At 42.8% G+C, this 17,204-nt stretch overlaps 3 protein-coding genes across 3 annotated transcripts; all 3 read left to right on the top strand.

Annotated features, from left to right (window-relative positions):
- Positions 1-3,517: 3,517 nt before the first annotated feature.
- LOC109465785 (3 beta-hydroxysteroid dehydrogenase type 7-like) lies at positions 3,518-7,031 on the top strand. Its single transcript, XM_019763222.1, has 5 exons — positions 3,518-3,671; positions 4,431-4,583; positions 5,041-5,108; positions 5,649-5,838; positions 6,295-7,031. Exons 1-5 carry the CDS (start codon positions 3,518-3,520, stop codon positions 6,870-6,872), a joined length of 1,143 nt encoding a protein of 380 aa, XP_019618781.1. The 3' UTR covers positions 6,873-7,031.
- A 7,119-nt stretch (positions 7,032-14,150) lies between these two features.
- Positions 14,151-15,180, top strand: LOC109465780 (leucine-rich repeat-containing protein 15-like). Its single transcript, XM_019763218.1, has 2 exons — positions 14,151-14,760; positions 15,173-15,180. Exons 1-2 carry the CDS (start codon positions 14,151-14,153, stop codon positions 15,178-15,180), a joined length of 618 nt encoding a protein of 205 aa, XP_019618777.1.
- A 311-nt stretch (positions 15,181-15,491) lies between these two features.
- LOC109465779 lies at positions 15,492-16,706 on the top strand (the record flags this gene model as incomplete). The annotated part of the gene is made up of 3 exons (XM_019763217.1): positions 15,492-15,507; positions 15,880-16,302; positions 16,639-16,706. Coding segments are annotated over exons 1-3 (507 nt in total), but the record flags the coding sequence as incomplete, so codon positions are not given.
- Between the last annotated feature and the right edge of the window lie 498 nt (positions 16,707-17,204).

The following is a 17,204-nucleotide window of genomic DNA, read 5'->3' as shown; positions in this document are numbered from 1 at the left end:
GAAGACAGTATCAAATTGGCCAGTCTGTACCCAGGTGGGAAAATGGATACAGGCTGTCCAATTTGATACTGTCTTCCCCCAACGAAAGATCTGATTGGAGATTATTACAAGTCCAGCATGTAGCTGTGGGTGTCCGTGCGAAATGATTATTTACTAGTATTACCTACTACACTAACATATACATATACTCATGCACCAGCGTTCAGTTCTCTTTGGCAAAACTTTTTGGGATTCTTGGACACACAATTAACTTAAACATCCTCTTTGATAACACTAAACAACTATTAATTATAGCTACGTGATAGTTTGCTCTGTTCTTCTGATATTAACTGTGAATCGTGTTATCTGTATCTCTTAATCAAATGGCAATTCAATTCGAGGCAAAACAGGAATATTCTGGACAAGGAAATCTTGTCAAAGTCATCAAGGAAATCTTGATGACTTTGAAATAAACCCAAAGCAAACTACGCGAGGAGTCCCCTTATATTTTTTTGGTACCACTAATAATTACTTGCAATACTTAAACATGTAGCCGATTTCCGTTGTCGAAAAATCATACTATTTATCTATGGGGTACGGTATTAGCCTGGGTACCATCCCCAGTAGTATATTCGCAAACTCTATAACTGGGTCTGGACTTGCACACATATAAAACGATTGGTCATGACGTCACGTAATGAGCTAGCCCGAGCAGCGGGGCTTCATTTGATTGGCTGAGCCTCAGAGGCGATGGCCAATGGCGCGCCTGCATTATTCAAGTGATGTTTGCTGTTTTGTAAACACAGATCTTCGCGCGAGTGTTCCTTTTCTCGGTGCGTTCTTTTTTTTTTACCGGTAGGACGCCCAAAACATCACGAACGAAATTATTCAATGCATCTTTTTGCTCATTTTTGAGCGACGATATTCCGTCTAAATCGTCCAAAACGGACGTGATTGCGAGGTCAACATCAGCCTCCGTGAGCTGAGCGGCTTGTGCGTCAGCCATGTTGATGATTTATCGCGGAAAGACTGACTACGGCTATATCATGTGCGCTTTAGCGTTCGGTTCGCCGTCGGACATGTTGATGATAAGGCGTTCGGACGTTCGAACGGACGCTAACGTCGCCGTTCGGACGTCCGAACGGCCCTTACCTAATATGTACATACCCCAAAAAGGGCTTAGACGAGTAGGACCAATCAGCGCGCTCGTTCAAAATCTGAACGAATATTCAGACTCCAGACGCTACATATGTGTGCAAGTCCAGACCCAGTTATAGAGTTTGCGAATATACTACTGGGGATGGTACCCAGGCTAGTACGGTATACCTGATTCAACAAGCTACATTAAATAGACTATGTCAATATACTACCGGAAAGGCAGAGGAGGATACAGTTTATTTGCTAATGCACTCAATTCAGTACCGATATAGATAAGTTATTTGAACAAGTCACCAAAATGTAATTTTATGTAGTTTAATGCAATTTCAGAGGGCAAAGCAAAAAAAAGGGAATTTTCTGGATGAAGAAATCTGTCCGATATTCCTGCCATTTTAGCACATTTTTTTTGACATCATAACATTTCATACTTAGAGGGGTAAAATGCCCCCAAAACAAGCTATGAGAGGAGTCCCTTTATTTCTATTTTTATTCTGGGTACCACCCATAAATAGCTACAACCTACTCTCCAAGCAGAGGTTTGGGTTTGGGCTTATTTCGGCGTGATTTTAGGCTTTTTATCGGGACTTCTTTTTTTAACCGTTTTTTTACGCCAACCGTTTTAGAACCGGCCTACGATACAAAACAAGCAACAGTTTTCTGTTGGCGAGAGAATAAGAGGATAATCACAAGGGGCCTGGTAGGGGGGGGGGGGGTCCCGACAACGCTCTACGCTAAATTTTGGGAACCGGCTACGTATTACGCTAAATTCAAGAAGCCTCCCCCCATTACGGTTTACGTTAAATTCCGGATAGCAAATTCGCCAATTACGCTCTACGTTGAATTAGAGCGGTCCGTCTACGCTCTACGGAAAAGGACTTGCCCCATTTAAGAGATTGTCCTTGCCCTTATCCCGCGGCTTCCACCTATTACTAGTAAAACATAGTTAACGCAACAGATGTTCGCACCAGGGCGGCTCCCAGCATGTGTTTGGGAAAGGCTCTATTTATAGAAAGCTTACGTGCGTGTTATCACGTAGCACCCTCGATCCATGCCACACTCAATGGTCTACCCTAATCTCCAAGTAGATCCTTTAAAAGTAGATCCTTTAAATTTGGGTGGGAGAAAAGACAGGAACACCTTTGCCACCCTTGAATCAGAACACCCAGTCGATGAATAGCAGCCTGATTTGTAACGGCAACCCCGAAAAAGTATCCGTTACAAATCGGATGGCACCCAGGCTAGATGAATAGAGCAGCCCAGTGACGATTAACGGTGTATTAATCAGCCCATAACGCTTAACGGAAAAGGGCATGCAGGTCCTCTTAAATTTGGGTGGGCGAAAAGACAGTATCAAACTTACCACCCTTGGGTACGGGTGCTGGACACTGTCTGGCAAATGGATACTGCCAATTTGACTTGTTTTGTAGTGCAGCCACCCAAAATATTGCAGATTGGGTCTTCCCAGGTGAGCCGGTCGGCGTGACAATTTAAAGTAGGTCAGGGACAACCCAATGATAACGTAGTTTATGTCATGCTGACATGTCTATATCGTTCGATACGAGTGTTCCGGCCCGTGTGATAACTAGCGGTACGGCCCGGGCTTCTTTACGCGTACGGCCCGGGCTTCCAAATATTCCACATAATAATTTTAATGGAATAATTAGCACGCACCGAATGTTCTGGATAGGCGTGGACTATCCAGAACTGTACCTAAATATGGTTCTGGATACAACACGGTTCTGGATACGCGTGGACTATATATATCCATAACTGTACCTGAGCATGGTTCTGGATACAGCATAGTTCTGGATACGCGTGGACTATTCAGAAGCTTGCCTGAACACGGTTCTGGATAAAAGCACGGTTCTGGATAGTCTCCGCATATCCAAGAAGGTCATACTATCATAGATTTGCCCCATAGGTTCTGGATACTAGTATATACGAGTGAACTATCCAGGACCGTGCATAAGAACGGTTCTGGATACAATCCCTGTTTTCCCGCCACAGCGCTGCTACCATGCAGACAGGTAGTGACGGGAGGGTGTGTGGACTATCCATAACTGTGCCTGAACATGGCTCTAGCTAGATACAGCATAGTTCTGGATACACGTGGACTATCTAGAACTGTACCTGAACATGGTTCTGGATAAATTCACGGTTGTGGATGCCTCACGGTTCTGGATACGTGTGGACTATCCAGGACCATGCCTGAACACGGTTCTGGATGAAAGCACGGTTCTGGATGCATCACGGTTCTGGATACGTGTGGACTATCCAGAACCGTGTGGACTATCCAGAACTGTGCCTGAACACGGTTCTGGATACAGCACGGTTCTGGATCATGGATATAACCCTATCTTCCCCCCACAGCGCTGCTACCATGCCGACGGGTCTAACGTACGTGGTGACAGGAGGCTGCGGGTTTCTCGGCTCTCACATCGTGGACCTCCTGGTGGAGAGAGGGACCGACATCTCCGAGATTCGCGTCGTGGACATGAAACTGCGCGGCTACACCAAGGCTCCGGGGAAATCAGGTGGGAAAAAGTCTCCACCAGACTCCTTTGCAGGCTGAATATAGAAGAAGAAAAACTTTGATTACGCAACAGATGTAGCGGGTACAACGTATGCCAAAATATACATACATAGTTTGTGGTGTTAACATACACATATGGTGGTGTTGAGAATATCTAATAGTTCTACTAACTGTAATAGGAATCTGGTCTGCTTCATAAACAATGTATAACAAAAGAGAGACACTAATTATACTAATCTAACTCTATTAATACAATGTAGTAATAAATTGTGTATAAATAGTAGAAATCTGCAAAGGGGAAATCATTGGCCAGAGGAGATGGCCGGCCATAAAGGGTCCAGCTTCTGTGCAGGCAAGCTGGACCCCCTTTGCCGATTTCTACTATTTATTATTCAGCCTGCAAAGGAGTCTGGTGGAGACTACTCCTCTGGCCAATGGATACTGCCTTGCCACCGTATGACCTGCTTGGAGATGAGGCACTCTGGCTAGCATTCTTTAACGTAGCGCCAAGAATTGGAATAACTTAACTTTAAAAAAGAAACTTCATTGCATCCCCCGTCATTCAGTTCCATTTTTCAACATTTTTAGAATTTTTCTCACATTTCTGGTACTAAACACCCCACAAGAGGCCAGTTTACAATTTGGATTAGAAGTTCATCGGAATGGTTTTCAAACAAAGACTTTACAAATATAAAGAAAAAAGAAAAAAAATGTTTGCAAAGAAATTTGTCACTAACGATCGCTAACTGATGACGTGTAGGGGTCAAGGTCAAACTCATCCGCGGTGACGTCACCAACATGGCGGAGATGACGGAGGTGTGCGCAGGCGCAGACGTCGTCATCCACACAGCGTCACTGATCGACGTCTTCGGATTGGTCAGCGACGCGACCTTGTGGGACGTCAATGTCAAAGGTGAGTTGTCAAGGTCATGGTGATTACAGTCTATTTATACAATGTATATTGAAAGACAAAAGTTATTCAAAGAAATCTCCAATATTTCCCAAAGTTTTTCACATCTCAACAATGAGCCAAAGACTTTTCACATCTCAACAATGAACCAAAGACTATATTACTTAGCCTCTACCAGGCTTCGGAAGGCGGCTGGAAACAGGAGAAATCGGCCAAATAGAGAGATAAGCATGCCAAGGGAGCTTGTCCGTTGAGAGAACAGGGTGCGGCAAACTGTTCTCTCAACGGACAAACTCCCTTGGCATGCTTATCTCTCTATTTGGACGATTTCTACTGTTTCCAGCCGCCTCCCCAAGCCTGGTAGAGGCTATATATTACTGCTTAAGTCTCCGAACCGACTCATTTTTCAAAGAGTCGGACAATTCATCTCTAAACATTGTCCTTTTTTGTGGAATCCCAGGTACAGAGACCCTACTGCAGTGTTGTGTGAACGAAGATGTGACCGGTTTTGTCTATACCAGCACTCAGGTATTCACCAAAGGCATTTTCAGATAGCTTGTTAACGTTAGGCCGCAACATCTGTTATCTAATAGATATCAAGATCTAGTTCTTAAGAACTTCACGATTACGTCATTGTGAAGGTATGGCGGCGGCCTTAATGTGAACGCTAGGGGCTAGCCCCAACTTCAAACGGCCGGCCGCGCTAAACTACGATGGACTAAAGAACTAAGTGCAGAAATCACTCTTCAGACATACCATTTAGGTATTCAAAAACTCGCATTTCCCCAGAACTATCGTAGACTGGAACTCGTTGCCACCAAGCACAGTTGGGGCATCATCACTAGAAAGCTTTAAACAACTCCTGCAATCAAATGTGCAAAGATTAAGTATAACAAGTCGTTCGGTGTGATATAGCTAGCTGCTGCCGCGCCGCGTGCCTGCGAAGCTGGTGTGTTACGCCGAAGGGCGGTTATACCGGATATACAGATACAGATACCATGCATGACATACTGTAATGACAGATTTATCTAATTTGTTGTGTCCCTTTGATAAATCAAATCCAATCAGAACACCATTGGACCCAACCGGCGCGGCGACCCTGTGGACGATGGGAACGAGAGCACCCCCTACGACAGCTCGTCCCTTCCGCTGTACTACCACGTGACCAAGCGGGCGGCGGAAATGGCGGTTCTGAGGTGGAACGGACGAAGCACAAATGGCGGGAAAACTCTCCACACCTGCGCCTTAAGGCCGGGAGGTACGTCACACATATGCACACCTGTGCCTTAAGGCACGCAGATAACACACATGACTTCGTGAGCAGTGGATCATAGGTTGCAGAAAGTCTGTGGTGCCCCCCGTCTCTGTTGCTCACGTGTGTTATCTGCGTGACGTCACGGACGCGGTGGATTGCTCTTTCCTTGACAAAGACTGGAGTTGTACAGTCGAAAATTTGGGTGAGTCCAATTTGTTGTGTTGGACATTACAGTTTAAACTTGCTTCATAATGATTTCTACCAACACTGATGAACTTTCAAGATTTCGATGTAGTGTATTTGTACTATTGTGGTGTATTGGTACTACTGTTAGGTACTTTAACTCCAGGAAGATTAGCTACTTGATTTTGTACCAATGTCTTGTGTGTCGCTAATGGAGTTTAATAAAGCACATTCAAGATAACGTTTTACTGAAAACCCGCTGTTCCCTTCCTGCAGGTATATATGGTGATGGGGAGATGATGACGTTGAAGATTTGGCGGGAAATGGGGGTCGACCCGTTCGCCGGCCCCCTCCAGCGTATCAGCCACCCTGACGTCATCGGTTGCTGCGCTTACGTCGGCAACTACGCCTGGGCGCACCTCCTGGCCGCGCGTACGCTGCTGACGTTGCCTGGCAACGCCGGCGGCGAGGCGTTCTGCATCACGGACGACACGCCGGTGCAGAACGAGCTGTCAACGTACAACGACATATGCGCCCCTATCGGAATCCGTTGGCATGACAGCCTGCTCCTCCCGCTCTGGGTCCTCTACCTAATCGCGTATCTCCTCGCGTTGCTGCGTTTCCTCCTGAAGCCTTTTTACGACTTCGTTCCCCGCTTAACTCCCGGTGTTCTGACACTAGTCAACACCAACTTCTACTTTAACTACAAGAAAGCGACCCGTCTTCTCGGGTATAAACCGCTTTTTACATGGGAGGAGTCTAAGCGAAGAACGCGGGAAGGGCTGATGGCTTGGAAGGCAAGGGAGTTCTCGCAGACTTCTGGCGCGGCTGCGTTTGTTTCCAAGAGTGGCTAGAGCGGCGCTTTCGCGAGTTCTCGTGGTGGTGGTGGTTTTGGGGGGACTTTTAGGGGGAAAGCTGTACGTGTATCTATGAAAAGACGTGCACAAGTCTCTCTCCGCATTAGCGAATCCGTAGCCCGTATTATGAAAAGAAAATGCGGCTCAATAAGTAAAAATGCCGACCCCCGCCCCCCTTAGAAATTAACGCCGCCGCGCCAAGAAGTTTGTGTAGAAGTCTGGGCTAAGCGTAAGGAAAGGTAGGCTCGAGAGTTCTCGCAGACTTCTAGCGCGGCTGCGTTTGTTTCCAAGAGTGGCTAGAGCGGCACTTTAGTAAGCTTTCGTGGTGGTGGTGCTTTCTAGAACATTCTAGAACGGTCAGTTAAAGAATAAAGATCATTTCAAAGTTTTCAAACTAAGGTATGTCTGATTTTTGCTGCGTCTAGTTGTGTTGACACAGCATTACATGCCGCATGGGTGATTTAGTTGTGACATTAGACGAAAGTAGTACTGCATTAAAAGCCTTATATTAGGCTAACGCTACACAAACACACGCCGCGCTACGCACCCCTGTACAATATAAACGTCGATTGACCGGCATTCATTGCGGTAACCAAACTGTGACGTAATAATGGTATAGGTCCATTGTGACTAGTACATTGTCGAACCATACAATATTTGTCATCAAAATATAGATAAAACAGCCTTCATTCCAAGCCTGATTTTAATCTTGATTTCTTTCTTGTCCTACCTTGGTTCTATGTTATATGATGGTCAGGCTACACTTTTGTTTCACTTATTTTGGAATTATGATTTCATGCGCAATGTATGCTACTTAAGTTACCTTGATTTTGTATTATTTACTAGTAACTTATGTAACTTTATAAGTTACTTCTGTTGATTATTTGTATTAGTTTGAGTTTGATATTTTTGTTTGGGGTCTTCCCCAGGCCCAGGGCTCATTGAAAAGCGCCCCACGGGCGATATGTATCCCCCTGGTTAAATAAATAAAAACAAACAAACAAACATACCAGCTTGTTTCTTTTATGATAGCTGGCTAGGCACCATAAAATTAACAAGAATAATGAATATATTACTTCGTATTACTTAGCTGTTACTAGCTTGCAATAGGGATTTTTTGCCATCCGCTGTAAAGCATGGACAATCTAAGTTTTTTTTTTTATTACAACATATATAAAGAAATACAGACACGATGACGGCGTACTCAAGTTAGGCTAACTTATATATCAAACAATAAACTTAATACAAAAGTATAGCAATACATACACTAACGAATACATGATACACAGATAAAAAATAAGACAGATGGGGTTTAAATAAAGAATGAAACTAATAAAACTAAAAGCGCAGGTCCTTCACCCCCTCCCACCCTTGGTATCCCTGGTTGTGATTGGTAGGACACACTTAAGAAATAATGATAATGATAAATTAGGTTGAAGCAAGGCGTTTACTTGAAATTGTAAAATCTTGGGTTAGAGCCATTATTTGACAATTAATTTTGAAGGTAAATGAAGGTAAATCTAAGTTTGAAAACCCAGCTGCAGACCACAAATATACAAGTTACCATTTCCATAATCCGTAACTTGGTGACGAAAAAAAGGAAACATGCATCTCTGGACCTGCATGACGATTAGAATTTACGTTATAGTCATAGATATTAATGTTATTCAAATAGCCAGCTTCAGACAATTAAATCCACCATTTTCGTAAGACCGATCCTTGGTTGTTTGTCACACGCCATTGCGGATCAGCTACAGAAGGAAGCAGACACACCCTGCAAGAACAACAACAACGATCTGTGCCCGAGTCTCTGTCAAAAAAAGTGTCAACTGAAGCTGTTCTGACCTATTTAAAAGGTATGTGACTGTGAGTGAATAAATAATTAAGGTAAAATGCCTTGTATACAGTTTGCCACTGGCCCACGCCCATAGGTAAGGCTGGCAATCAGATTTTGATTCTCTAAGGAGATATGACGGGGGAAGGTTTGCTGATTTTATTGAAGACAATCAGATAGATAGCTGTCAGAAAAGTCAGCACATCAAAAAATATTCAATAATTTCCATCTTAATATCTGCTTGATGAAAATGTTAGTTCTAACAGGGGTAACGGGGGCGCTGCGCCATGATTTTTTTATCTATATTGTTTTATTCATATTTATTTTCATATTGTATTTAAGTGACGTGGCACTATTGGCAAAATTTGCGCTGAAATCAGGAACTACAAATAAACCATCAAGACTTTGCTAAGCCACAGTCTGTTTAAAATGTTTTAAAGGCTTGATGTTACGACCATTTTGCCAACACAAGGCTTTCCAAAATGAACACGGAAACACATCTTATCGGTCTACACTTGCCAGGAGATTTTCTACAATTGCATTATTCAGTAGAGTGCACGTGACTAAGAAACACAGTCCTATAATGGCCAGCGTTACTAAATTTTCAGAAATAAGAACTTTTCGTAAGAAAATTTATGTTTACAATTTGGTTACTCTTCTGTTGATATCCTTTTTCGAGAGGTCCAAACAAGGTTAAAAAAAAGGCAGTTTGCCACTGGCCAACGCCCATAGGTTAGGGTGGCAATCAGATTTTGATTCTCTGAAATGAGATATGACGGGGGAAGGTTTACTTTTTTTTTACTGACTGACGACAATGTTGGAAAGCTGCCAGAAAAGCCTGCATTTCAGAAAAAATTCGTCTCAATATCTGCTTGGGAAAAGGTTAGTTTTAACGAAAGTGAAGTAACAGTGGTGCTTCGCCATGATTATTTAATATGCTGACGTGGCACTATTGGTAGTAAAGTATATCATTGATATTAATGTTATTCAAATAGTCAGCTTCAGACAATTAACTCCACCATTTTCGTAAGACCGATCCTTGGTTGTTTGTCACACGGCATTGCGGATCAGCTACAGAAGGAGGCTGACACACCCTGCAAGAACAACAGCAACCCGTGCCCGATTCTTAGTCAAAACAAGTGTCAACTGAAATTTTTCTGACCTATTTATAAGGTATGTGACTGTGAGTGGATAAACAATTAGGGTAAAATACCTAGTAGGCAGTTTACCACTGGCAAACGCCCATAGGTAAGGCTGGCAATCAGATTTTGATTCTCTAAGGAGATATGACGGGGGAAGGTTTGCTGTTTTTACTGAAGACAATCAGGTAGATAGCTGTCAGAAAAGTCAGCACATCAGAAAATATTTTAAAATTTCCATCTTAATATCTGCTTAGTGAAAATGTTAGTTGTAACAGGGGTAATATGGGCGCTGCGCTGATTGTTTTATTTATATTGTTTTAATCATATTTATATTCATATTTTGGTGACGTGGCACTATTGGCACAATTTTGGCTGGAACCAGAACTTAAAATAAACCATCATGACTTTGCTAAGCCACAGTCTGTTTAAAATGTTTTAACGCTTGATGTTACGACCATTTTGCCAACACAAGGCTTTCTAAAATAAACACTTCAACACGTCTTATCGGTCTACACTTGCCAGGAGGTTTTTGTACAATTGCATTATTCAGTAGAGTGCACGTAACTAAGGAACTCAGTCCTATAATAGCTATTTTAATGAAATTTTAGAAGTAGTATTCCCAACCATTTTAAGAGATGGCCAATGTGTTAAATTTTTCAGAAATAAGAACTTTTTGTGAGAATATTATGTTTACAAGTTTGTTACTCTTCTGTTGATTTGCTTTTTTTCGAGGTCCAAATAAACATGGTCAAAAGAAGGCAGTTTGCCACTGGCCAACGCCCATAGGTTAGGCTGGCAATCAGATTTTGATTCTCTAGGGAGATATGACGGGGGAAGGTTTGCTGTTCTTTGACTGAAGACAATGTTTGATAGCTGCATGAAAAGTCTGGATTTCAGAATATTTTCACCTCAATATCTGCTTGGAAAAAGGTGGTTCTAAGGAAAGTGAAGTAACAGTGGTGCTTCGCCATGATTATTTAATATGCTGACGTGGCACTATTGGTAGTAAAGTATATCATTGATATCAATGTTATTCAAATAGCCAGATTCAGACAATTAACTCCACCATTTTCGTAAGACCGATCCTTGGTTGTTTGTCACACGCCATTGCGGATCAGCTACAGAAGGAAGCAGACACACCCTGCAAGAACAACAACAACAATCTGTGCCCGAGTCTCTGTCAAAAAAAGTGTCAACTGAAGCTATTCTGACCTATTTAAAAGGTATGTGACTGTGAGTGAATAAATAATTAAGGTAAAATGCCTTGTAGGCAGTTTACCACTGGCCCACGCCCATAGGTATGGCTGGCAATCAGATTTTGATTCTCTAACGAGATATGGCGGGGGAAGTTTTGCTGTTTTACTGAACACAATCATGTAGATAGCTGTCAGAAAAGTCAGGACGTCGGAAAATATCTCCAATTTACATCTTAATATCTGCTTGTAAAAATTGTTCTAACGGGGGTAATATGGGTGCTGCGCCATTATTGTTTTATTTATATTGTTTTATTCATATTTATATTCATATTGTATTTTGGAGACGTGGCGCTACTGGCAAAATTTCCTGCGAAATCAGGAACTACAGATAAACCATCAAGACTTTGCCAAGCCGCAGTCTGTTTAAAATGCTTTAACGCTTGATGTTACGACCAGTTTGCCAACACAAGGCTTTTAAAAATGAACACGGCAACACATCGTATCGGTCTACACTTGCCAGGAGATTTTTTACAATTGCATTATTCAGTAGAGTGCACTAAGGAACTCAGTCCTATAATAGCTATTTTAATGAAATTTTAGAAGTAGTATTCCCAACCATTTTAAGAGATGGCCAATGTGTTAAATGTTTCAGAAATAAGAACTTTTTGTGAGAATATTATGTTTACAATTTTGTTACTCTTCTGTTGATTTGCTTTTTTTCGAGGTCCAAATAAACATGGTCAAAAGAAGGCAGTTTGCCACTGGCCCACGCCCATAGGTTAGGCTGGCAATCAGATTTTGATTCTCTAGGGAGATATGACGGGGGAAGGTTTGCTGTTCTTTGACTAATGACAATGTTTAATAGCTGCATGAAAAGTCTGGATTTCATAATATTTTCACCTCAATATCTGTTTGGAAAAAGGTGGTTCTAAGGAAAGTGAAGTAACAGTGGTGCTTCGCCATGATTATTTAATATGCTGACGTGGCACTATTGGTAGTAAAGTATATCATTGATATTAATGATATTCAAATAGCCAGCTTCAGACAATTAACACCATTTGCGTAAGACCGATCCTGGGTTGTTTGTCACACGTCATTTCGGATCAGCTACAGAAGAAGGCTGACACACCCTGCAAGAACAACAGCAACCTGTGCCCGAGTCTCTGTCAAAAAAAAGTGTCAACTGAAGCTATTCTGACCTATTTAAAAGGTATGTGACTGTGAGTGAATAAATAATTAAGGTAAAATGCCTTGTATACAGTTTACCACTGGCCCACGCCCATAGGTAAGGCTGTCAATCAGATTTTGATTCTCTAAGGAAATATGATGGGGGAAGGTTTGCTGTTTTTACTGAAGACAATCAGATAGATAGCTGTCAGAAAAGTCAACACATCAAAAATATTTAATAATTTCCATCTTAATATCTGCTTGGGAAAATGTTAGTTCTAGCGAAGGTAATATGGGCGCTGCGCCATGATTGTTTCATTTATATTGCTTTATTCATATTTATATTCATATTGTATTTTGGAGAAGTGGCATTACTAGCAAAATTTCCTGTGAAATCAGGAACTACAGATAAACCATCATGACTTTGCCAAGCCACAGTTTGTTTAAAATGTTTTTAACGCTTGATGTTACGACCATTTTGCCAACACAAGGCTTTCCAAAATGATCACGGAAACTCATCTTATCGGTCTACACTTGCCAGGAGGTTTTTTTTACAATTGCATTATTCAGTAGAGTAAACGTAACTAAGAAACGTAGTCCTATAATTGCCAGTTTTACTGATTTCTTTTAGAGATAAGAACGTTTTGTAAGAAAAGTCTAGAATTTTGTTGCTCGTTTGTTGATTCCTTTTTGGGAGGTCCAAACAGGGTCAGAAGAAGAAGCACACGGTACATACTATTCATATACAAGCAGCAAGTCTCAGACAATTAACAGGTACATACAATAACAACTGGAAACAGGGGCCCCTCCGGGTAGTTTACGGGCTGTTTTCTGTAATTTCGGGCGTGGCTGTCAGAGTCCTTTATGTGACGGACGGGGGCGGCAGATTTTTCATTACCGGGAGTTATCATCAACACGGGTCCCAGCGACAAATCTAAAATACGCTGTACTCTAATGGTGATATATGTATTATATCTTTGCAGGGATTCGAACCCAGAACCTTCAGATTCTAAGTCAACCCAAAGCCTAACCCCAAAGGCATCTTGTCACTCTCTCAATCCCACATATATACTTAGCAGAAAACAAGGGGCATGCAAAACAAAGTCACACTGGACACCTAGAGATGTTCTAAAATCATTGATTTTCTAAGGCCACTCCAACCTAATTTTTTGTTCTATGACATTTTAGAGGAATTTATGATTTACCAAGAGGGCAAACCAAAGTCATGAGAAGACAATTGGAGTGTAACAAAATTTTTCTCTTGTACAAACCAAGATTTTATCCTGGGACCTTATGTTTATATTCAAGTTATCATTTTTACTTTAAAATTCGAGGTCCAACATAAAGTTGGAGTGGCCTTACTGAGGAGCTTGCCGTTCTGTTTAGGTGGCAGGACACCATGGGGAGAAAGCTGCGACACGTGCTGATTTTCCTTCTCATCATCCTGAAGGAGCCCAACATGCCAGAGGCTGCTTGCAGATCTAGATGTACATCACCAATCTGCAGATGCAAGAGAATGGGCCTCACCAGCATCCCTCAGAACCTCCCAGCATCCATCTCTGAGTTAGACGTAGAAAGAAACCGTATTAAAACTGTAAAAAAGTCTCAGCTATTACGGTATAAGAATTTGTCTAAGTTGCATCTGAATAAAAACGAGATAACTACCATCCCTTCGGGTACATTTGCTAATCTGCCCGAGCTACAAAAGTTGGAACTGCGCAGCAACCAGATAACTGCCATCGATTCTGGTGCATTTGCAAATCTGCCAAAGCTACAAGTGTTGGACATGTACAACAACAAGATAACTATAATCCATTCTGGTGCATTTGCTAATCTGCCCGAGCTACAATGCTTGAAGCTGCACTACAACCACATAACTTCCATCTATCTCGGTGCCTTTTCAAATCTGCTCGAGCTGCAATGCTTGGACCTGTCCATGAACCAGTTAAAATTCATCCCTTCTGGTGCCTTTGCAACGCCCAAGCTGCAAGAGTTGCGGCTGTCCATCAACAAGATAACTACCATCCCTTCTGGTGCATTTGCAAATGTGCCCAAGCTGCAAAAGTTGCACCTGTACTACAACCAGATAACTACCATCCATTCAGGTGCATTTGAAAATCTGCCCCAGCTACAATCGTTGTGGCTGAACAACAACCAGATAACTACCATCCCTTTTGGAGCACTTGCAAATCTGCCCGGGCTACAAGAGTTGGACCTGGAGAACAACCAGATAACTACCACCCATTCTGGTGCATTTGGAAATCTGCCCAAGCTACCCAAGCTACAAACCTTGTTACTGCACGACAACCAGATAACTACCATCCCTTTTGTAGCACTTGCAAATCTGCCCGAGTTGCAATACTTGTACCTGGATAACAACCAGATAACTACCACCCATTCTGTTGCATTTGGAAATCTGCCCCAGCTACAAGAGTTGCACCTGCACTACAACCAGTTAGAATTCATCCCTTCTGGTGCATTTGCTAATCTGCCCAAGCTAGAAACGTTGTGGCTGCACCACAACCAGATAACTAACATCCCTTCTGGTACATTTGCAAATCTAGTATGGTTGTTCCTGAACAACAACCAGATAACTACCATCCATTCTGGCGCATTTGCAAATCTGCCCAAGCTACAAGAGTTTGACCTGTCAAGCAACCAGATAACTACCATCCCTTCTGGCACATTTGCAAATCTACCCCGGCTAAAACGGTTGTACCTGAGCAACAACCAGATAACTACCATCCATTCTGGTGCATTTGAAAATCTGCCAGATTTACATTGTTTGGACCTTTCGAACAACAAGATGACGGTCATTTCCCTGTCAGTTTTCTGCTTGTCCCCATTTCCTGACGAAATAGAACTTGACGAGAACCCCTGGCAGTGTGACTGTAGGATGATTCCCATCAAACTAAATCCTGCATTTAATTACCAGATAGAATGTGCCCAACCCGCCAGACTTCTGAGACGCAAGCTTGAAAATGTCGATCCAAAAGAATTGACATGTAAAAAGCCAATCACATCACCACTAACTGTTGATAGCTGTTCTGCTGCAGTGTCAACACCTTCAATCGGTAGCACAGAAAGCAATACTAGCCCATCAGTCTTTAAAACCGCCGCTGGCTCAACAGCAAACCCCGCAGAAAACACAAGCAAAAAAAGAGCAACGCTAACTTCGCCCTGTGAAATCACTGCTCCCAGTTCCCCCCAGCCGACCGCTGATATCCACTTAATGTCACACAACTCTCAGTATCACTGGTGCTTCAATGTTGCCCCAATGTCAGACCCCGCAGGTAAAACAAGAGCAACACTAACTTCGCCCCTTGCAATCACTTCAGAGAAGCCAGAATCTGTTCCCAGTTTCCCAATACCTGTTATCATAGGCTCAGTCTGTGGTTCAGTAGCTGGAAATGTCCTGATTAGCGCCATCATTTTTACAGTGTGGTGCAAGATAAAGAGCAGGCGTCCTTCTTCAGGGTTAAATCCCAATGTTGTTGTTGGAAACACAAACACGGCAGTTTCTGTATTGGCTATTGCTGAGGATAACCCGTATGAGGATGTTGACAAGGCAGAGCAGGGCCAGGCTAACATTCAATCTCTGAACGTTGGAAATCTATCCCATAACCAAGTGCTAGCTGCCTTAAGACCAAATCCTATGTATGCAGGTAACGCAGCAGTTTCTGTAGTGGCCAGTGGTGACGATCACGAATACGAAGACGTTGATAAACCCCGTGTTAAGACAGGGCAGAGTCAGTCTCAGGCTATCCCTGAATCCAACACAAACACCACAGCTACTGTCATGGCCAGTGGTGATAATCACGAATACGAAGATGTTGATAAACCCCGTGTTAAGACAGGGCAGAGTCAGTCTCAGGCTATCCCTGAATCCAACACAAACACCACAGCTACTGTAATGGCCTGTGGTCATGATCACCAGTATGAGGATGTTGATAAACCCCGTGTTAAAACAGGGCAGGGTCAGTCTCAGGCTATCACTGAGTCTAACACAAACACCACAGCTACTGATATGACTAGTGGCCATGGCCTGACAGGACAGAGTCAGTATCAGCCCCTAATCAAAGCCAACACAAACACCACATCTGTCGTAATGACCAATCAGGCAGGGCAGGGTCAGTCTCAGACCAACACTGAAACCTTGGATGCTAGAAATCTATCTTATGGCACAGAGCCGACTGCCTCGCAGATAAATTCTCTGTACACCACAGCTACGTATACTGAAATGGCCAGGGATCAGGATCTGACAGGACAGGGTCAGTCTCAGACCAACACTGAATCCAACACAAACTCCACAGCTACGTATACTGAAATGGCCAGGGATCAGGATCTGACAGGACAGGGTCAGTCTCAGACCAACACTGAATCCAACACAAACACCACAGCTACTGCAATGACCAGTGGTGATGATCAGACAGGACAGGGTCAGTCTCAGGCCAACACTGAATCCAACACAAACACCACAGCTACTGTAATGACCAGTGGTCAAGATAATATACATGTAGGGCAGGCTAACGCTCAATTCCCCACAGTTCCAAATCTGTCACGTAACGAAGTGCTAGCTGCCTTACAGCCAAATCCTATGTATGTAGATTCCAAAACACCAACAAAGGACGAAGCATCTACAGAAAAGATCAGTGGTCATGATCAGACAGGGCAGGATCAGTCAGGAGCTAATATTCAATCTCTGAAAGTGGGGGATTTATCATATAACGAAGTGCTAGCTGCCTTACAGCCAAACACTATGTATGTAGAATCTGATATAAAAACACCATCAAAGACCCCAACATGTACAGAAATGGCCAGTGGTCATGATCAGACAGGGCAGGATCAGTCAGGAGCCAATATTCAATCTCTGAAAGTGGGGAATCTATCATATAACGAAGTGCTAGCTGCCTTACAGCCAAACACTATGTATGTAGAAACTGATGTAAAAACACCATCAAAGAACCCAACATGTACAGAAATGACCAGT

This window comes from Branchiostoma belcheri, unplaced genomic scaffold, assembly GCF_001625305.1.
Source record: "Branchiostoma belcheri isolate BF01 breed outbred unplaced genomic scaffold, Haploidv18h27 scaffold158, whole genome shotgun sequence".
NCBI classification, from domain to species: Eukaryota; Metazoa; Chordata; class Leptocardii; order Amphioxiformes; family Branchiostomatidae; genus Branchiostoma; species Branchiostoma belcheri.
Note: the sequence above shows the minus strand (reverse complement) of the source record. Positions and strands in the feature narration are given on the sequence as shown.

Bases quoted from the DNA above. Each gene is read 5' to 3' on its own strand.
- LOC109465785 (XM_019763222.1), top strand. From the start codon at position 3,518: ATGCCGACGGGTCTAACGTACGTGGTGACAGGAGGCTGCGGGTTTCTC. The intron at 3,672-4,430 runs GTGGGAAAAAGT...GATGACGTGTAG, and splicing joins CAAGGCTCCGGGGAAATCAG to GGGTCAAGGTCAAACTCATC. The intron at 4,584-5,040 runs GTGAGTTGTCAA...GTGGAATCCCAG, and splicing joins GTGGGACGTCAATGTCAAAG to GTACAGAGACCCTACTGCAG.
- LOC109465780 (XM_019763218.1), top strand. From the start codon at position 14,151: ATGAACCAGTTAAAATTCATCCCTTCTGGTGCCTTTGCAACGCCCAAG.